Raw genomic sequence first — 21,227 nt, forward strand, 5'->3', positions numbered from 1 at the left:
CAAAGTCAGTCACCGATTCATGAAAGGAAGGGATGGAGAGTGAAAAAACAAAAGACTGGTCAACCGATCCACGGGAAGGAAAAGGGAGTGCTCGTCCGTAGGTAGGCAACAAAGTGACGGCGGTAGATACAGTACGGACTTTTCTAAGGTTTTGCCCGTCCAATGTGCCGCCAGGCTACAGACCTTCGGACTGCGATGAGCGCGCCGCAAAAGCGAATGAAATCATCGACCATACCCGGTAGTCTTGTGGTCCTCAGAAGTTGTCTCCTGTAGCACTCCAAATACCCACGAGACAATTCCCTACATAGGTAAACTCCAAGTGTCACCGCCATCTGTTTTGGAAGGCGAAGGGAAACGACATATTTCGAATGATTTGAATGGTTTACTACTAAGACCCGCCTATCATGCGCACATACAACGTTCTACTAGACAGACTACCTGGGTACCTGCGTTAGACTGGGCCGGGCGCGCGCAAACCGGGTGGGTCATTGAGCTTTGTTTGTCATGTGGCCCTGGATATTTAGATACCTCCTACATAAAGTACTCTGTGTAACCCCCTAGATAATTGCCTATATGGGCAAAATTCAAGGCCATCGTCATCTCTATAGAACAAAGACTCCAGGAGACATGTTCCGTATATATCTAGGTTTTTCGGTGGTTACCCAAGCTCCACCCATCTATCACACGCACATATGGCCTACCAACACCGGGACCTTGACCTTGGACGGCGTAAAGATGTGAATGGGATCAATCTCGTGGCGGTCACGACACACAAAGACTTGCATGCAACAACAGTTTAAAATCGCCTTGCGAGCACAAGCACACCATTTATCATTGTCTTCTCCGTGATGGAGCAGCTTAGAATACCTTGTGAAAGGATTATCCACCTAAGCTCTCGTTCCTATGGTTCCCGTCCAACGACTGCCGCGCCAACCAAGAGATATTGTGGTTGAGAAATGCCCGAATCAATCACTATCATCAATGACGAACGCGTCGTCCACACTCGCGCCCGGGGCACTGCTGGCCGCTCGACTGACTTGGGGGTTCGAAGCCGGTGTGGCTGCATCCTCGTCCTCGTATTCATCCCCATCCTGACCACTTTCACCCTGTAAATACCGTACAGGATACTGGTACTCGTAGCCCTCGTGGTCTTCCTCGTCCAATTCTCCCTCGTCATCCTCATCCTCGTAGCCTTCTTCTTCTTCGAGGTAGGACTCCTCGTTTTCGTCCTCGTCCTCTTCGTCTAGCTCCTCTTCGTCCTCATCGTCAGCGTGGTTGCCATTTTGCTCGAAGTAGGCAGGGTGAGATCCAGGGGCAGATTGTCCAGAGTGTTCTTCTTCCTCATCGTTAGACTCTGCCGTATCAGCGTCGTTCCCATACAGGTCTTCTTCTCCTTCTCCCTGATCCGGACCGACGGACTGCAACAACTGATATGGGTTTCCGTTTCCGCCACTTTTTCGAGCCGTCGACCTTGGCTTCTCAGGTGAGTCGGCCACCTGCGTATGATTCGATGCAGCGCGAGGACGCTTCAAAGCGTGGAGGGCAGCCTTGTGGGCGTTCGAAATCTCATCCGAGGGTTCCACATCGTTGTGCGATCGTTTCCTGCCAGGACTGGAATGTGATTGTGATCCGCCACTGTAACTGAGTGCACTTTTCTTGGACATGGCCACGGCCACGTAGTCCGGCGTCGAGCGTGGAGGTTTAGTGGCCAGGCCGTGAGCACCAGTCTGGCGGATGCGTAATTCAGTCCTGGAAAGTGGAAAGCCAGGTTTTGTATTCGCTGGAAGGTATTCGTATCCCATGGCTTTAGCCAGACCGCTTGACGAGACAGGACTGCTAGCACCATTCAGACTGCTCTGGCTTTTCCTGAACTCGTCTTCTTGGGCGATCTCTTGCTCCAAAGTGACGGCTTGCTGCTTGAACCATTCGGTCTGCTCGGCCATTGCCCCTCGTGCCTCTCGGATCTGCTTGAGGAAGTCGTCCTCAATAGGGGTAGGAGCAGGAGTAGGTGTCCTTCGTGGTGTCTGTTGAGTCTCGGGTGTTTGAGCACGTGGCAGCGGGGGAGGTGGCATCGCGGCCGGTGGACTCTGATCCGAGATTGAGGTTCGGAGGCGACGATTGGCTCTGTTAATGCTTGCTTGTCTTTCTTCGGCCTCTCGCCGTCGACGGAAAGCCAGCGTCTCTTTCGTGTCCGGTACGATTGGCGTATCCGGATCGAGACCCATAGCCTTGAGCCTGAAATAGTCCGTGCGCGTGACATCCAGCTTCTGAGATGACGCTGATTTGCGCAAATCTGAGTTGCTGGTCGATCGTCCCAGAGTCGAGGCACGAGAGAAGATCGAGACGTGTTGAGGTGGCCTTGAGGTGGACGAACGGAAGCTGGCACCAAATGGCGCACCACTCCCTGCTGGACTTGAATGCCTCGAGGTACTCATCGTCTTCGACCTCTTGTGACCGGAGACTGAGGTCGCTCTGTTGGACGATGATATGGTGCTGGCTCCCAAGTCTTGACCAGAGAAGCTCTTACGCTTTTGTCCAGCAAGCTTGACCACTGAGTTACCATTTGGCATCGTAGAAGGTTCCTTTTGCATTTTGACAACCTCTTCGACTTCCTTTTGAAGCCGTCTGGACTCTTGAGCTGCCTTCAGTATCTCCTCCAGCTCTTCATCACTTCTCTGCGTTCTTGCTTGCTCAGCTCTGATTGTCTCTGCAAAGAGTTGGCGTCTGTTCTTCGCACGTCGATTGAGGCTGTTGTTCCAAGCTCGTTGTCTCCAGAGGACGCCAAATTTTCGCGCAAGGATGCGTCCACGGACAGATGCTAGGTTGCGCGATTAGGGTTGAGTCTTAGCGAAGGGAACATTGACTTACCAATGGCTGCATCACGTAGCTCCTGTTGGTGTTGCTTGAAGGCAGTCGTCAACAATTCCCGCAGGGCGAATTCGAGGAAACTGTGAAGGAGGCCGTTCGGCTGAGTGAATCCAATACGTGCCACGTTCGCAGCGAGTCGCTGCCGATCTGCTTGGGTGAAGACAGACTGGGCAGGGGTTTGGCGTGGAGAATGTGGAGGAGTTGTGCTGCGCTGAGGTTGACGTGAGGCAGGGGTCGGTGTCAAAGTCGGCTTCTGAGAATGCTGTTGTGGAGAAGCGGTGTCAAGGGAGGGCTGACTATCCTTTTTCGAATCGAAGAATGGTTTGAAAGGAGTTTTGACAAATCCAGTGGAAGTGGTGGGTGGTTCTTGTGATGGTTTAGTGAAGGATGGTAATGAGGGGGCTGCACCTAAAGTCGGCTGAGTTGGTTGTGATTGAGATGTGAGCCAGGCTGGTGGGGTGAACGCGGACGTCCCTGGTTTGTTTTCTGATATTTGACTCGGAGGGTTGGATGCGGCAGGCGATTGAAAGCTGGCAAAGGGAAATGGGTTTGTCGTTGTCTTGTCTGTTATGAAGAGAGGTATCAGTGGCTATTTTCAAACGCAGGACGCCGTAAGCACATTGAGAGGAGTATGAACAGAACATACCTTCCCGTTTTGCAGGCACAGGAGAGATTGACCCCTGTGACGCGGGTTGCTGCCCGAAGAGGGGTTGAAAAGTACTCCCTGATGATAAGCTGGGAGGCGCGGTTGTCGTTGATCCCAAGTTTGTCCCGAAAGCGGCCGTGGCAGGTTGCTTAGGCTGGGATGCAGAAGCAGACTGCCCAAAATTCCAACCGGAGTGAGCTGTGGACGACGCAAAGCCTCCAGCGGCTAATTCCGTAGAGACGGGGGCTGCAGGTGTAGCAAAAACACCAGGCGTCGAGGTCGCTGGTTGCGGCTGGGGATCTGTTGAGGTTGCCGACTGTGGCTGTAGGGTTGTCGAATTTCCAAACGGTGTCGTTAGTCTGGACGGAGAGTTTGCAGCACTGGAGCCGAAAGCGCCAGAATCAGCTGGCTTGCCAAAGGTTGACGGGAACCCGGATGGAGTAGTTGTGGAAGAAAACCCAAAGCCGCCGGCATCGGAGGGCTTCCCAAACGTCGACGCCGTGGTACCCTGCTCTGAATGAGTATTGCTTGTACTCCCAAAGCCTGTAGATGCTGTCGACGTGCCAAAGGGTGACTCCGTTGCTGGCTTTCCAAAGACCGATGAGGTCGGAGTGTTCCCAAATGCTGGTGTGAAGACTGAGGCTGTTGGATCGAGTGAGGAGCCAGACTTTAACGAGTTGGCGGGGGAAGGAGCCGGCTGGTCCTCGGCGACGAACATGCTCTCAGCGTCGTCTTCAGGGTCGTATTCGGCTCGTCCGTGCTCTCCTTCGTCGGGTTCAATCGCGCCCGAGCGAATCGCGTCCGCGACGGTCACACCATTGACCACGGCGGTAAAGGTCCGGCGGTATCTCTTCTTTTCGACGAATTTGTGGGAGAAGACTTGCTGTCCGGGTGTCGATGACTCTACGCAGATATCAGAACTTGTTCTCGAAAAGTGGCGTGGACATGGGTATACGCACTGTCCAAAGACATAGCAGAGTTCGCCCGGAGGTCCAGGTATCCCCCTCCATTCTCGTCCGTGGCAAATGACAGTTCAAAAGCCTCGCAGAATTCCCTGGTCTGATCTTCAGAATCGAATCCCAGGAAGTCCGTCACATCGTGGAGGCTCCACTCCCTGGATCGTGCTTGTTGACCCAGAGGTGACTGCTTGAGTGATCGCCACAGAGCATCCAAAGCTGCAAATCGGACCTCGGCGAAATACATCTCAGCAAGACACGCCATGATATACGGAACCGATCTCGAGGCAAGTACATTCCAAAAGCTCCCTCCATTGCCCTGCGCGATGGCGGCAGTCGCCAGGGGTTGCAGAGGTCCAAGAGGCAGCGTAGTGTTTCCTGCAGCGGCATAGAGCTTCAGCGCCGTCTTTACTCTAGGGTCGTTGAGAACGCTGGCCGGCCACGACTGCATGCGGTCTTCCAAGTTCGGCGTCTGAGATACGATCTCAAAGATGACGAGGTACGCCCTAAACTCTGCTTCGTTGGGGAAATGGACACGGTCTCGATGGTCATCGTAGTAGTACATTAGGGATAGCAGCGTATTGTTGAGCTGTTCTCTTTCTTGAAAGGCGTCGAAGTGCTCTCCTTCCAGGAGGTTGTCGGGATTCGACAGCTGGTGCAGGGAGAGAACATGAAAACGGGCGATACGCTCGTAGCACTCCACGGCAAGCTTAACGTCCGCAGCATTGGTGACCTGTTGGATGGAGAAGTCGTTCCGGATTCCTCGAGTTCGATCCCAAACAAACTTTTGTACCGTGGCGAGTCGTTCGGCACCACCAATCACCTTGTCAAAGAGGTAGTCCAGCGTGCGCTTGAGAGTCTCCGGCGTCCGGATATCTGAGGGCAACTGCTCATCGTAGCCCGCAGCAGAGCGACGAAACCGTTTGACCATGCGATCTTCCGCCGGCCAGTCTTTCCCGTCTTCATCATCGCGCTCCTACACATGGCTTTAGCAATTTGCCTGCCATCAAGATATTGGTCTCGTTACCTTCTCCGCCCTGTCGACCATGTTCTGGACAATGCGCTCCACCCTTTCGAATCGTGGACACATATCCGTGCAAGTGCCGACCGGGGTGATGGCTTTATCCAGGCTTGTTTTCTTCTCCGGATCTGCCAAAAATCCATCACGAATGGCTTTTGCACGTTCCTCTTCACGGCTTTGTTTGAGCTATAATGGTTATTCGCACGTCAGAGAACCTATTGTGTAGTCGTAATCAGCCAGACACGGACGGGGTAGAGACGCACCGTCTGGAATTCGGCATATTTGGTGTTCATGAGGTTCCGGTCTCTCGCGGGCGCGGGAGATCCCCTTCGGGACCCAGATGTCGAGGTTTGCGAATTTGGGGTACTGAACGTCTTCGAATTGTTTGCGAATCCACGACCACGCCCTCGCTGACTGGGTGTCGAAGGTGTTGTTGCCCTGCTGGCTCCGCGCCCTAGCTCGAATCAGTCCCTACTTTCGCCCTTCATTCTCCACCTCAGAGGCACACTCACCTCTTCCTCGCCCTGTTGTCTCAGTGTCCGCTCCTCTCTTGAGATCGTTTCGGATCCGTTGCAAAAGACCTTCACTAGTGGGGGTTGCGCCCCTCCCATTCCCATTTGCGCGAGCCGTCGCGGCGCCTCTGCCTCTTCCTCGGGGGTTGGTGCTCTCTCGAGCATTACCGCGACCTCGAGCAGTCGAGCTTGACGTCCCTCGTCCTCCCCTGGTAGAGCTGCCACCGCGTTGGCCGCGGGTGGCCTGCGGCGTCGACATTTGCGCAATTTGTGTCGATCAACATCGGGGAGTTGGCATGCTCGAGCAAGCAAGGGGATCGGTCGAAGGGGGGATGAGGAGGCGATGGGCGGAAGTGACGAGTAATGAGTCGAGAATGATTCACTGTTAGTTGACACAGGAGTGAAAGATGGTGGGTGACTTGCGAATGTCGCGTTCCAATGAAGGAATTCACAAAGCAAGCCGCGCCCGCGCAGGCAGCTCGGCACCGACAGGCGCCTGGCACAGAAGCCCGGCACCATTGGCTGGGCTCGCCAGGCGGGAGCCCCATCTCCACGCGGATAGCATTCTAGGCCAGCGAACTCAATATCAACAACACTACACGGGTCTTCCTCGAGTTCTAGGCGTCTCCTTGCCTTCAATCCATTGCGTCTGACATGCTAAGTGTGTCCAGTATCTGATGGAATCTACACCGTCCCGAAAATGTCTCACTACGTGCTCACAATCGTCATGAGACTCCACCACAGGCAGTAACTTCGCTCAACCCAACATCAGGGCAGAATCCAAAAATGCAAAAATCGCTTGCGAGAGTTCAAACCACTCAGATGCCGAAAATCGAACTAGTGACCGTCCCTTGCCTTGTTGCAACAACGTGCACCAGCATCCAAGCTTGCTGCCTTTTTGCAGCTGAATTCATTAACGCACCAAAACTTTTCCTTTTGACTGGATCAAAGTGGGATGGACGCTGTGCAATCCCGTCGAACACGCAGACACAGAGACTCAATGTCCAAGATGCTTCGTAGCAACAAATTTTCAGGCGTAGGCGGAGAAGTATCCAATAACAAAGGAGATTCGTGCGCAGCTTGTCGGCCATATCGACTGTTACTATCCTGAACGGAGCGGATATGGAGTATTGGAGGCCGTAGTGGCCAATATTGGGCCAGATCAACCTTGCTGAGACGTATGGGCCGGTATGGGGTGGCGACAGAGCCCAGGAAGTGCTGGCAAAAGACCATGTCTGGCTCTTTTGCTGGGTGCACGCCCTCGATCGTGGGGCATGAACCTCCCAAGCCGCTCAAAGTCGCAAAATCAATAGAAATGACCGCCCATCATGCCCATGTTCACACCTTGGGTCGGCATCATCGTCGAGTGCTGTGGGTCTGCTGCACGGAAGGGCAAAGCACGACGTGTGTCGTCGACATAGTCATTATATTGTACCGGGGTGAGCATGGCTGGGTGCATTCCACTTTGCAAATCTCGAGGAGCGTCGGGCCTCTCTGGACCGAAATATGGATGACTCCTCATGTTGGCTGTGGTCATTATTTGTGGAATGCCGAAGATCTCTGCTGGCGCATCCGGCCCCATGTCTGGTGGTGGTATCTCTGGCCAATCCGACAGGTGCAAATTTGCAACCGGATGTCCGCCATGTCCAGTCATATGCATCAGTTCTGAGGTGCCAGCGTGATTTTCCATACGCCCATACGTGAGCGACGGCAATCGTGGAGTCATTCCCACAAGGGATAACATTGCAGCATCCCCATGCGGCATTGAAGTCTCCATACTCATCGACAGCTCCGGGCAATAACTTGCCCCTGTGCGCATCGGAATGGATGGTGGTGCTTGTCCTCCGGTGAAGCCCGGCCGTGATCGACGTGCGGCCATACGACGTCCGGGGAAAGACACGAGGTCGGCTGCGCTGCGTAACCTGCTGATCGGCACAGGCCCATCAAAGGCGGCATGATCAGTGGGAGATGTTTGCGTTGAAGTATCCGGGGTTGGCTCTCGGTTCTCAGCTGCTGCATCGGAACCCTCGCTGGATATCCCGGGTGCGTTACCGTCGCAGTCGAGTTCGTCATCGTCGGAGTTCATCGCCCCCAGTTTTGAGGCGGCAGTGTTGCTGAAATCAGCGAGGAAGATGAGCGTGTCGCCATCTGCCCATGTTAGTTCTGCGACGATGCTCGACTACCGGCTCAAGAAGACTGACCTATCTCACCAGCAGCATACTGCTCTTGCATCTGTCGGGTTCGAATGATTTGCTCGATCGTATCCCAACGTTCATTGGTCAGCTCGCGCTCGCCTTTCTTCGGCTCAAGGCACTCCAACAAATCCTGGGCGTAAACGAACTGCTGGTGCACAGGATCGGACGGTGGATTCGTCACAACTGGTTGAGGAGTGTTCATGATCAGATGCACCAGTAGCTGTGTCCTTTCTGCACTTGGTCAGCATGTGCGTCCGGCTGGTGAGGGTTTGCGGTGGCGTACCATCTTTGCCGATGTGATCGGGTTCTCGGTGTCGGACGTCTGGGACAGCGGTCATGTTAGTCCACCACACCACAGCTAAGAGACAGGTGCCAGGACAGATAACATACCGATGGGCCAGTAAGGAGGCCTCGTCCGATCTGAATCAGGGGTCGTATTCCGGGGCATTTGGCCATTATATGGATGGGTCGATTGCTTTGCCTCGTCAGTCCAAAGTCCCGCGCATTCCATCGGCGGCAGCGACCTACCTTCTTTGGGTGGATTTTCTTGATCCAAATCTTGGCCACCAGGCGACATGATACCTGTTGCAACCCCAAAAAGGCATCCCTGTACCATTCGGCAAGCGCCTTATCATCGTCGACGCGTATCTGCGACGCAGATGACTCGACTACTCTGATTCCGCCACCACCATGTCGAGCCTTGGCATAAGACGGATCTCGCATGGCGCTCTTTCTGGACCTGTGGCGCTTCAGAGGACGTTGGACCGAGAGAGATATTGAGCCACCCGGTGCACACGCCTCTGCGGTGGTTTCTACTTTGAAGACTTTGCCACATCGTCGGGAGGAATCACAAGAGTTGCCTGTCGAGGTCAGTCACTGTGCCGATAGATTCCGTGTATCACGTACTCTTGTCACCGGGGTTGCGCATGGACAAAATTTGGGTGAAGGTCTCTTGGGCGTCTCGGATGATGGTCCATTTGTCCTTCTTCAGATTTGGAGAGACGACAATCTCAGGCACGCCTCGCGGGCCCGGCACAAGTCCAATGAAATCTTCGCAGTCTGCGACAAGTTTCTTGATTTCATTCTTCAAGCAGATGTTAGCCAACCTTACAACCTTGTTTGTCGCCTCGGCCCATCAGCTCACAATCAAATGCTGTTGCCTCTCTTCCCTTGACAGGGTAGGAACAGCGATAGTAGCTTCGACTTTTATGTCTTCCTGTCCGTCTGCTGAGGCAAGGCCAGTCTGCGGTAAACCCATTTCCAAGGTCATGGTGGTCGGCCCAACCTGGTTGACATTCCACGTCGGACCTGCGACGGCGGAGAGTAGTGTGGCCGGGTCGACTTCTATGTATGCAAGTGGTCGAGGCGTTGAAAGAATAAGTGGGGGGACGGGCCCGAAAGAGCTATCCAAGGAGAGTTTGAGTCTAGGACAGGACCACAGTTAGCAGACTTGGTCCGAGCCGGAAGGATAGAGCGCGCCAGTGCCACCACTAGCCCATTCCCAAGGGAAAGCGACGAAGCGTGACGGCGGCGTCGACAAGCGGAGGGGCACATCGCAGGCCACCAGCTTATGGGCTGCAGCGTTTAGCGGTGAGCCTTGTGGGGAAATGGAGAAAAGGAGCTGGTGGAGCGCAGGCCGTTGGAGCGATCAGCAAGGGGGCACGCCCAGCGGACCACACATGTGCTTTCCCAACGGCTGCACCCCTGCGGCCAGAAGCCTCCCGAGCCTGTTTAGCTTTCGCTGTTCGGCCTACTGTGGAGCGAGATGCCCCAGCCGCGCCGGGGAAAGCGCTATTGTAGGCTAAGCTGTTACTTGTCAAGCTCTCCACTCGCGCCGCCCAAGTGCTGTACATATCTCTCGCCGTCAACGCGTCAAAGAAAACGACATGCCCAAAAAGCAGTGTATCCGGCGCCCGACAGAGCCTCCGGCGAAATGACATCATGACTGACCTTTCTGAGCTGGTCGTGAAGGGGTATCTTGAGGTGATGGTGCCAGAGCACCTGTAGCTGTTGTGTGCAAATAACTGTAACGGCGTGATCGAGGTTGCTGCGAATGCGTTGCTGGTTACGCGGATGATGGCCAGGACAGCCTGCCGGAGAACAAGACGAAACCCCCAAAATACTGATCAAAAACAAAGACAAAGCCGGCCAGGTGAGATGGAGAAGAGGACGCGCAGCTCTAGGTGGCCACCATGGCAGTACTTTCTTGCCGACAACGTGGGAGCTCGGGGCGTCAACGCAGAGGTCGAAAGAAGATTGTTGAGGGAGAAATTAACTTTAGGAACCAGGGGCAGTGGAGGAGTGGCGGAGTTTAAGCAATGTACGTTGTAGTGACCGTGACGATGTTTGCTTTAGCTTTGCTTTCGCATGTCTGGCTGACGGCAGCGTTTTAGGCGAATGGACGGACAGGGTACAAGAGAACGGGTCTAGGAAGGAGGAGAGAACTGGATCTCTCACGCCGTCGAGACGGAGATGTATATGCAATTGTCAATTGGACGAGGGCATTCACGCAGCCAATGAGCAGAGAAGGTCGCAGACGATTGGGGAGCCGGCTAGAAATCACATTGTGGAGTAGATCATGGAGCAGAGATCGGAGAGGGGGGCGGGAAGCATGGCTTACAGACAGACTGACTCGAGGGCTGGTGGGAATCGAGACTGAGAGTGGCAGCTGCTGTCACAGAATGGGCACGAACGCTGAAAGGGAACTTGAGAGCGAAGAGAAGACTCGAGCCCCCGAGGCTGTGCTGCCTGATCAACTGCGGCATCTGGCAGGCCAGGTTTGTGTGGGTGTGTGGTGTCTTGCCCTGTCAAGTCGTCGGCCTGTCCCCCGTTGCACCGAACCGCCAGCAAGTGGCCGATGGTTGGCTCATGGACATGTTGCTCCTGGATGGAGGCAGTGACGCGGTTGTGGTGCCTGCTCAGTCTGCGTGGGTGGAAGGCAAGCCTTGTCTTTGTGCCGTTGCGGAATAGGAGGGGCGTGGCCCGAGAATGAGCCCGGTGGGAAAGTAATGATTGCCATCAAGCCATGCTATCGACTTCGACTCCGGCAGGCCCGAGGACAAGTTACGGACCGTTGCTAGGTCTTCAGGGGCAGCCTCTCACTTGTCAGCAGCCCTGTAAGCGTAGCGGCAAATCTTTATACGTGGTAGTTCGTGGTCCAGCGAGTTGGACAAGCGCCTGCCAATGGCAGTGGAGCAATTAAATACCGCAGCAGCCAGATTGGTGAGAGGGGAGGGGGTCCGGCAAGGTGAAGCGACTGTGCACCGGGGAAGCACGGCCGCACAGGACATTCTGCATCGTGGCAACGGACGCTCTCGAACCAGAATTGCATGATGCACGCTACCAGTATAGCCGCAGTAGAACAGTCGCAGAAGCAGCGAGGATGCCATCCAGACCCGATGCCGCCTGCGCTCCTGCGATGGCTGCGCTTGTGCTTGCTAGCCATGCCCCTGCTGATGCTTCCGAAATCCAAGCCATCTGAGATACACGAAATGCAACGGTAGGCTGGTTCGTCCTGGCTCTGTCATCTCAACGATTCCATCCTATCATGCAACGCCCTTCTGTTGCTTCCCGCCTGTGCCACTGAACCACCCTGCTCCACTCCATATCGATGAAATTCTCATGCTAGGCGGCAACCTCTGTCGTACTTCTGATTGCCGTGCCAATGAGCCTAAGCAAAGCAAACCGAAGAGGTGCCGCGGCTGGAGCCCACTACCCGCCCGTCGAGGTGCTACGAAAGCTTTGGCTAGCAAATCTCCCTTGCTTCCACTCATGGTCAACCGTCCCGTGGCTCGTCTGGCAGAGCAGTAACCAGCGCAGGTGAAGCAAACAACAAGTGGATCGCCAAAGCTGGAGTCTAAGATGCCGGCAGGTTCCCGTCTCTGAAACCTTGGCTGCCCGACCAGTTCTGACGAGAAACCGGACACAACACGGGAGAGCGTAGGTTGCAGGGCGAGAGACTGCGTGGCACAGCCGCACGCAGAAGGGTTAGTCTTCACTTGGTGTCTCGCTACATATCCAATACTCCAGATCTCTGCATTCTTGCGTCCTGGACTCCGCGCCTGCTCCTCGGTTCGCTGGTAGCTTTTCGTTGCGCCCTGGTGGTGGCTTCTAGTCTACGAAGCCGAAACAATGACACCCACAACACTGAAGCGTGAGGAGAACCTTGGTCATGTCATCCCGTGGCCTTTGCACATGGATTGCATCCGTCATCTGCACTCAACCATCTAGTCAGCATGGTCCAAGTCGGTTGATCCCAGTCTCAGCTCGAGACTTTCAGGGCGGTACGGAATGGGATTCAGGTTTAATTGGAACCCAGCCTCATCTAGATCGATGAGGCAGTCACGTAGTGACGGACCTTGACCGGAACTTCGCCCGCCACAGAGACGGATCTCCGGGGTTCGTGAACCGTGATTTGCTCCACACCAACCGCACACAGGGGGTCGACGAACGGCCAGGGTCTAATCGAACTGCCCAAGATGGCTGTTGCTGTTGGTACCACCGGCCACCACTGCGCCTCTTCTGGGAGTTCTGGCGCCTTTGGCGCACACCTACTTGTGGCAATAGGCATTTCGGGGGACAAGGGCTCCTTGAGCTTCGAAGCCGACCACGCAGAATGCAGCATAGGGGCGGCAGCAGCACCGTGCAACCAATGGCGAGTCTTCGATCGAGGTCTATCGCAGACCCAAGAACGTACAAAGTACATGCCAGATGCGCTAGGCCCAGGTCTCTTGACGAGCGCCATGGCCGGATAGGGTCCCGTCCTCTCAACATCTCCACCATAGGTGATGGCAGGAGCGTGAAGGGGGGCATGGGTGGCCCTCGTCCAACCGCCCCGATTATTGCTTGCATTGGTGGCTCCGCCTTCTCCGGTCCTGCCCATCCTTGTCATTGGCCGGGCTGATTTGTGGCTTTTCACGCCGGATTTGAGATTCCTAGTGCTGCAAAGAGGGTTGTGGGACCTGTGCAACTACGATCTGGTCAGAAACTCTATCACTCAGGTAACAGGTACAACGACCATAACACAGTCATGAGGCCCTTCAAGGTATCTCTACCAATCCCCCATACTCAGGGTACATGTGGGCACCATATCCCACCCTCCGCGGTTCCATGCAGCGTTAGTACGACGCTCCTCCCCCTTGCGGCAGCCTCCTTGTGCCACCCTTGGCCGTTTCGTACAACTCGGCAGAGATTTCGCGGCGGATTGGCCTAGCTGGGGCCAGCAGACGCAATCACCACAGCTGTTGCAATCGGTCCTGTGAAGTGGCCGAAAGAGGATAGCCCTGCTGAACGGTTACACAGCATATGCAGGACTAAACTCTGCAGAGCAGTCGCCCGTGGTACGTCGATCTGATTGGGCTTATCAGACGCAACCAAGCGGCGTGGGTCTCGCATCTCGCATCTTGGCGAATATCCCACTTTCCTCAAGGCGAATGCTGAGACGCACAGAAGCGCAGGCTGTCTGAGTGCAAAGTGGGCCTTCGGAGCTGGCGTTTGTTGCAGACTTGTGGTCTTTGGTGTCACCCAGCGAATCAGCAACCTTGCTCTTTCTGCTTGAGAGCAGTCGCCGCGCGTTACCGGGATCTTTGAGTCAGTCTTAGAGAGGAAACGTCTCTCCCGAGGACTCGGAACGCTGGAGCCGCTAGAGGAATACGGATCAGAGAGCATTGGTTCCCCGGCAAACTAATGATGTATTGGAAGCATGGAGTCAGCATAATGTAGCGCGGGGACCGCGGGCTACTGCTGGTTCGGAACCGCTGTACCATTTCCGAACCCATCCAATAACCCAGCTTCACGCACGAGCTCGTAAAACAAGCCGCGCTTCTTAATCAATTCGTCCGGGGTGTCAAACTCTGCGACTTTCCCCTGTTGGAGAACGACGATCCGATCAGAGTCCAGGATCGTGTTTATGCGGTGGGCGATGGTGATGATGGTGCGATTCTCAAACACGTTGCTTCGGAGCGTGGCTTGCAACAGTTTGTCCGTCTCAACATCGACGGCTGCCGTTGCCTCGTCCAGTACGAGGATGTTGCTTGGTGTCAGGAGAGCGCGAGCCAGGGATATCAGCTGGCGTTGACCCTGACTCAAATTCGAACCTTGATCCGAGATCCCAGAGTCAGTCGAACACGAACTGCATGCGTCAGTACTTGGTGGCGCACTCACCAGCTTCGTGTACAGCAGCATCCAGTTGACCCTCCATGCCCGAGACATGCGCCTTCAGGCGAGCATGGTCTAGCACGCTCCAGAGTTCCGTGTCGTCATGAACGTGGCGAGGATCTAGATTGTCGCGTATCGTCCCTTCGAACAAGGCAGCGTCTTGAGGGATGATCGCCAGCCGCCGTCGCAGATCTAGGAGGCCGATAGTCGAAGTATTGAGACCATCGATGCTACAGCCGAAAAAGTTAGCATCACCGCCACCAGGCTAATCCAAAGCCAGGCTGCGCTCCTTTCCTCAGAACCGCTCTTGCATCGGCATCCCGCTCAACGGATCTCACGTACCTGATGTGCCCCGATATTGGCTCGATAATCCGAAACAGTGAAAGAGTCAACGAACTCTTCCCTGCTCCTGTCCTTCCAACCACGCCGATCTTTTCCCGGGCCTTGATGCTAAGATTGATGTCTCTAAGCACGGGGTCCAGGCCATCCCGGTACCGAGTGGAGTAGTTCTTGAACGTGATCTGTCCATGTGCCGGCCACCCGATGCTCGGCCTGCTCTTGAAGATGACATCCGGGGCCTCACTTGGCAGATTTGCATACTCGAGTACCCTCTCCACGGAGACAATGTTGGTCTCCACCTCGACTGTTTGCCGTACAATCCAGTTCAGGGACTGTGTAATCTGCAGGGCATATGACATCTACGACAGGTCAGTATTCTTAGCATTTTCTTGGAATCCACGGCCTGTTCGCCTGCGGGTGACACATGAAAGGACAGGGAGGGGCCGAGACAGGGGAGGACCTACTGCAAGGCCCACCATGCCAGCAGAGAGCCCACTTCCCGTTGTTACTGAGATGATTGCAAAAGCCGCAGCTGCAAGGATAATGATACTTCCGATGAACTCCAATCGTACAGCTAGCCAGCGATTCGCACTAACGCTCGGGAAATAAGCTCTCAGATTGGCGTCCATACGCCACTCGTTCTCAAGCGTGAACCTCGCTTGCTGGCGATATGCGCGGATGGTGCTCACTCCCCCCAGGGATTCCTGGAAATGAGCGTATATCGGACTGCGAGAGACGCTGTCCAGACGTTTCAACTCACGAGACGTGCGCAGGTAGTATTTTTGGTAGATGATGTAGATGAAGCCGAGGGGGAGCACGAGGGCCAGGAAAATTGGTGTCGAGGCAGCGATGACACCCAGGGTGAAGAGCGCACGGCCCGTGTTGACAAAGAGCTGTCCCGCGTGTTAGATAATAGGGCACGGTAAGATGCAAGTGTCGACTTAAGACTAGGGGATCCTCACCATGTTGAACGTGCGTGCGATAACTTCATCGACGCGGTAGATGTCGCTAAACATAGCGCGAGGTTAGCACACGTGCACGCAACACGCATCTCAAGGATGTTGTTTCCTAAGCCACTGCTGGGACACAACGAAACAAAGATACACTCCAGCAATGTCGGCGCATCAAGCCATGCAGCACATGTGTGCCAATCAATGGTTCTGACGTACCTGGAAAACCGGTTCAAGATTCGGCCAGCAGGAGTTGTGTCAAAGAAGCCCATCGGCGAGCGGAAGATGGCGTATGCCATTCGGTCATGTAACTTTCTCGAAGCCTGAGGAAAGCGTCAGCAGGAGAAAGTGATTACACGGATCACAATGTGAGCTCGTAGGCGTGATTCTTCCCATGTCTTGCATGCCACACACTCGCACCTTGCACCGTTGTTCTTGACGTGATGATTCGCGCGTATTCATGTTGACTTGTCGATGGCAGAAGCAGCGGACAGAAGGGAGAAAGTCCCGAGCACGTGGAAACCGTGGAGCCAGGCAGCTGGTACCTTGGGAAGGGGAAAACATACCTCAATCGAGCAGAAAATCCAGAGCAGCAATGTCTAAAAATTTGACACCAGTTCGTGTCAGTCTCAGTCGCTCTTGTGTAACGCACAATGAACACAACACCGTGCCATAGACAGTTGACAGATCCCAATTTCTCGGAGCAGAGCCAAACCAGGAAAGAAGACAGGAGATGACAAGCACGTACCTGAACGACAACCAACGCAGCGCCACCAATTCCAAAGGCAAAATAGATGCCGATGTACTTGCCTACCGCAGGGTTCCGGCCATACGACTCGTTGATCTCAGACCATCTCTTCAGCCAGAAGCTGCCCCCAATTTGCGCGGTTTGAGCAGCGAGGAGAGCAACGAAGTATATCCCCACTGCGATAAGGTTGCTTTCCTTTGCATACGTGGTGTATACGGACCATTTGACTTTCCCCTGCTCGGCGGTCTCTTTCGTTTGCTTGGTCTTCATGCCGCCATTTTCTTCGTCAGTGAGTCTGCCCATAGGTCCATGAAAACTTGTGGTTGAAGCGCGGCGAAGCGTGACGTAGCTGGACTTCCGCCCGGCTTTGGAAGGTCCACTCGGTCCCGGCCGAATAGGTACCAATCCGCCAACTTCTTGTCGTGACTCCTCGGCTTCTTCTGCGTCGAGTTCATCGTGTATACCGTTGGTCCCAACGACAGTGGTCGAATCATCGGATTCCATTCCCTCGATGCTGGGACTGCGTTCTCCCTCTGATTCTTGCTCTTGGGACGAGTAGGTCTTGATGAGTGAAGCGACGTCGCCTCTCATGGCAATGAGTTGCTGGTAAGTTCCTCTCTCGACGAAGGAGCCATCGCGGATCAGGTACATGTAATCTGCTTCCTTCAAGACTGTGATGGCATTTGTAGCAAGAATTCTCGCTTTTCCATTCAACAGCCCGTTTGATCCGAGAACATTGTTGATGATATGGCGTCCAACGTGTTGATCGACCGCAGAGAGAACGTCATCTAGGAGATAAACGTCTGCTCGTGCGTAGACTGCTCGTGCCAGGGAAAGCCGAGCCTTTTGTCCTCCGGACAGAGAAATCCCACGCTCTCCAACCTCAGTGGAGTCACCATCTGGTAGTTGGCGGAAGTCGTCCACTAAAGCACAAGCATTGATGGTTTGCTCGTAAAAGTGCGGATCCCACCGGTGTCCGAACACGATGTTTTCTTTCACACTGGCATTCATAATCCAGGCAGACTGTGCCACATAAGCAATTCGGCCTCGGACGACAATTTCGCCATGGATTTTGCGAAGATCACCGAGAATTGATGATAACAGCGACGACTTCCCTGCCCCCACCGGGCCAACTATGCAGGTAAGTTCTCCTTTGTTGGCATTGAAGTTGATGTTCTCTAGCACGTTCTTGCCGGAGTCCTTGTCCCAGGTGAAGGTGGCATCCTTGATGGAAACAGACGACTCCCCTACCTGTTTGGCCGGCTCGTCGATAAACCTGACTGCATCGTCTTGAAGTTCGTCCGCGGTGAAGAAAGCAGTCAATCGCCCCACAGCCACCGAGGCCTCGATGATGCTCGTGATGACCATCGGCAGGACAGTGAGAGGAAACGTCAGGAGATTGAACAGAGTCAATGCAGGAAATACCAGGTCGGTCGTCAACGGTCGGTCGTTCAACAACACGAAGACTGCGAAAGTCGAACACGAGACAAAGAATGGTGTCGAGGACCATGTAAAGGTCGCAAACGACTGCGCGGCGCCAATCTTGCGCAGGTTGTTCAACTCCAAGTCGTTGCGCACATGGCTCAACTTATCCATGAATGCAGAACCCCATGCGTATAGCTTGATGCTCTTCATGTTGTTGAGTATTTCCGTCATCAGCCGAGACCGTTGATCCTTGTATTTCATCTGCGAGAGTTGCAACTTTTTCATGAACCTGGCGATGAATCCATTGACTGGGACCATGACGATCATGGCGGCAACTCCAGCCAAACATGAGACACCCACCAAGTTGTAGAGCGACAGCATGCAGAGCGTGATCTGGAAAGGCGCCGACCACAACTGTTGTCCCCACTGCATCAGGTCAGCTAGACGCTGCTGGTCTACACTCATGTACGTCACGATGTCACCCGTAGATTTGGTCGCACGCGATTCGTTCGATAGACGGAGGGATTTTGAGTAGATCATAGCAGTCAAAGATGACTTTACTCTCATACCGGTTTCGAAGGCACGTTGGAAGTACTGGTGCAAGGCCGCTGTCTGGCAGATCGAAGTCATAAACATTGCCAACGCGATGACCACACCGCGAATGGCTGGCTGTCGCTCACGGCCCGGCCGGTAGGAGTCAACGAAGGTGATGAGGAGTCGAAGGAGTTGCGGCTGCACAAACGCCAAAGAGTCGCTGATTGTCTTGATGAACGCTCCTCGCAGATATGGACCTCCAAATGCTCGGGCCAGAGCAATCCAAAGGTTCGGTTTCTTCTTCTCCAGCTCGATTGCCCAGGCCTTCTGCAGCAGATCCCCGGTGACCCTGGTAGAGTCTCGATTACGCAGGTTCCACAGATCATCTTGCGTGAGGAAGTTTTTGTAGCCAAATCTCATCATCGGAGTCATCCAGCCAAAAGTAAGTACGGAGAAGATGTCGGCATATTCGTACGGGCATTCATCATCTGCTCCTAGCGCGTCGTATGCACTCTGTTTTTTTGGCACCAAGTATTCGAGAATGAACTCCACAATTCCCAGACCGAGACCAGCATTGAATGCGATAAAGTATGGTAGGCGATCCTTGTACGCTCCTCTGCTCACCAGCGACCGCAGCTTCACGGCATTGGCCAGGACGTAGAAGACCCAGTAGAACAGAACCACGCCATTCGGATTTCTTGACCGCCAATGCTCATAGTACTGTACAGCAAATATGAATGAGAGGGACACGATGGTGGCAATGCTCGTGTAGAATCTGATGTCTTTGAACCATATTCCTGGTAACGATACGATTTGGACGGCGGCTTGAAGGGCAGTAACAAGGACAATGGCAACAATGACGGTCCTGGCATTGAGTCAGCTCCTCGGCCTGCCACAGCAAACTCACACAATAGCTCACAGTTTTGCATGGAAATGCCAGTTTTTGGGTACCTCCTGGGCGATGCGTTTCCTAAACAAATACCAGAGCGCTCCAGTCCCGAACAAGATTCCCCACAGGGCAACGCCAATTATCCAGACGTCAAGGAAGCAGGGTGTTAAATCCCATCGTAAGGAGCTCACAGGGCCCCAGCCTTCGGGGTCACCACATAATGGTTGTTTCCGGAGAGATTCGAGGTGAGGGAGAGGATGAACTGAATTTGGCGGAAAGTGACCCGTCGCAGTCAACACAGACTGCAGCCCGTCTGAAGCCCTCATCTATCGCAACGGACTCAGCATGGAGACCCTGCAGAGAAGAAGCGAGCTGTGGAATAGTTCAAGTAAGACAGATGAGCTGGAGTTTTTGAAGTGATGGAGATTGACGCACGGCAAATGCAAATGCAGACGACGTAGGCTAAAGCTCAGATGATGCGCAGTTCCGGTCGATGAGGAGCACAAGCAGCCACTCGCGGCTTTAATCGGCGTTACGCTCAGCCTGTAAGTGACCAGACCCTTGCCTCTCCGCAGTTTTGGTTTAGTCTTGGATGAGCTTGTGCTGTTGCTCCGGACTCGCTGCAACACCCAAGTCCTCTTCGTCTTTCAACTACAAGCTACTCCGTACAATGTGCAGTATCGATCCTGCTACCTTGCAGTCTCGAACAATCCTCACCGCTCAGGAGTACCGGATTGCGGCAGCACATGGTGAGCCGGCGAACCTGCTTGGACAGCGCAGGACTCCGTACGCTTGGAGCGTGATTGGTTCTCTTCGTCATTCCGATACACGAGGCTTTGTCCACAAGTTGCCGAGACGAGACCTTAGCCTTCTATGATTCTGCCTCCTTGACAGATGCAGGGCTGCGGGCTACAGAGAGCCCACAGGACGGATTGTTTGGTGGGTAGTTGTGTTCGGTGATGTATCTGCAGGCTTTCCGCTTCCTAGAAGGGTGGTGGTAGGCAGTCGTATTCCCTCCAACTGTGCATCGAGAGCCAATCGCGGCCGAAATATATTCGTTGAAAGGCGGCGAAAGGACGGGCGCACTAGGCGGGGCTAATCCCACTACTGCATAGGGCGCGGCTACTCTACGCAGTTCACAGTATGATAGTTAAGCAGGGTGACAGTGTTCTGTAGACACTTAGCATGGCACCGCGCTCTCCGCCTGTAATATTCGACACACTCCGGAATCTAATGCAAGTTACGGAGTACAAGCACCGGCTTTCACTGATACCCAACAGTTAATCAGTCCCTGGTGCTTGGCGCCTTGCGCAATTTTAGTGCTATGCACATCTCCGTTTTATTCGCTTTCTCAGGCATGGAACCAGGCCGTGGACTTGGTACTTCGTACCTTACTTCGAGACTTAAGCAGAAGCTACCAGGAAGGTGTCCACCCGGCATACCTCGTACTGGAGATCTCTGTTTCGGAATTGATACGACACCATGCCGCCCATCCCAAGGGAGACGTCCTCCAGCTAGCAATCAAGCTTGACTCCCTCTGGGTGCGTTGCTAATTCGCTCTCATGCGCCTATCCAATGTTGTGGGCAAATGCCTCATGGTAACCCGCCGCGGGGGCGAGGACTGCAGTGACTGGGACTTTGAATGAAGTAAGCGACATGCCAAAAGGTCGGCGTTGCTACAGAAGGTCCGTGAAGAAGGATCAGATGCCTTGCATAACGGCCTCATCGCCAACGCTGCATGGCCATCGATCCAGAGGGGCTGCTTTTGATATGCTTGCCGTTGCACAGTAGATCCCAGAGAGGTATACCCAGTGGTAGTCCGTAGTCTTGCGACGAATCAAGCCGTTAGCTCCACTCTGCTCTTGTTTGCCTGCAGTTAAGGGTCCGAATCATGCTAGCGAACATCACCGTTGGGGGTGTCACAATGAAGGGAGTCTGGCAGGAAAATGGTAGCCAAGTAACCTCCATCTGCACGCAGACAGACACGT

At 54.3% G+C, this 21,227-nt stretch overlaps 3 protein-coding genes across 3 annotated transcripts; all 3 read right to left on the reverse strand.

Annotated features, from left to right (window-relative positions):
- Nucleotides 1-965: 965 nt before the first annotated feature.
- On the reverse strand, nucleotides 966-6,168 carry A1O7_03060 (uncharacterized protein; the record flags this gene model as incomplete). The annotated part of the gene is made up of 7 exons (XM_007757086.1): nucleotides 966-2,818; nucleotides 2,869-3,432; nucleotides 3,515-4,417; nucleotides 4,474-5,446; nucleotides 5,498-5,677; nucleotides 5,755-5,945; nucleotides 6,000-6,168. The coding sequence occupies 7 exons, from the start codon at nucleotides 6,166-6,168 to the stop codon at nucleotides 966-968; spliced, it is 4,833 nt and encodes a 1,610-aa protein (XP_007755276.1).
- A 1,141-nt stretch (nucleotides 6,169-7,309) lies between these two features.
- Nucleotides 7,310-8,536, reverse strand: A1O7_03061 (uncharacterized protein; the record flags this gene model as incomplete). The annotated part of the gene is made up of 3 exons (XM_007757087.1): nucleotides 7,310-8,151; nucleotides 8,205-8,429; nucleotides 8,482-8,536. The coding sequence occupies 3 exons, from the start codon at nucleotides 8,534-8,536 to the stop codon at nucleotides 7,310-7,312; spliced, it is 1,122 nt and encodes a 373-aa protein (XP_007755277.1).
- A 5,398-nt stretch (nucleotides 8,537-13,934) lies between these two features.
- Nucleotides 13,935-19,565, reverse strand: A1O7_03062 (uncharacterized protein; the record flags this gene model as incomplete). The annotated part of the gene is made up of 9 exons (XM_007757088.1): nucleotides 13,935-14,293; nucleotides 14,361-14,584; nucleotides 14,697-15,052; nucleotides 15,158-15,586; nucleotides 15,656-15,701; nucleotides 15,863-15,966; nucleotides 16,210-16,242; nucleotides 16,392-19,215; nucleotides 19,270-19,565. 9 exons carry the CDS (start codon nucleotides 19,563-19,565, stop codon nucleotides 13,935-13,937), a joined length of 4,671 nt encoding a protein of 1,556 aa, XP_007755278.1.
- Nucleotides 19,566-21,227: the final 1,662 nt, after the last annotated feature.

The sequence above is a fragment of the Cladophialophora yegresii genome (genome assembly GCF_000585515.1).
Source record: "Cladophialophora yegresii CBS 114405 chromosome Unknown aczIN-supercont1.2, whole genome shotgun sequence".
Taxonomy (NCBI): domain Eukaryota; kingdom Fungi; phylum Ascomycota; class Eurotiomycetes; order Chaetothyriales; family Herpotrichiellaceae; genus Cladophialophora; species Cladophialophora yegresii.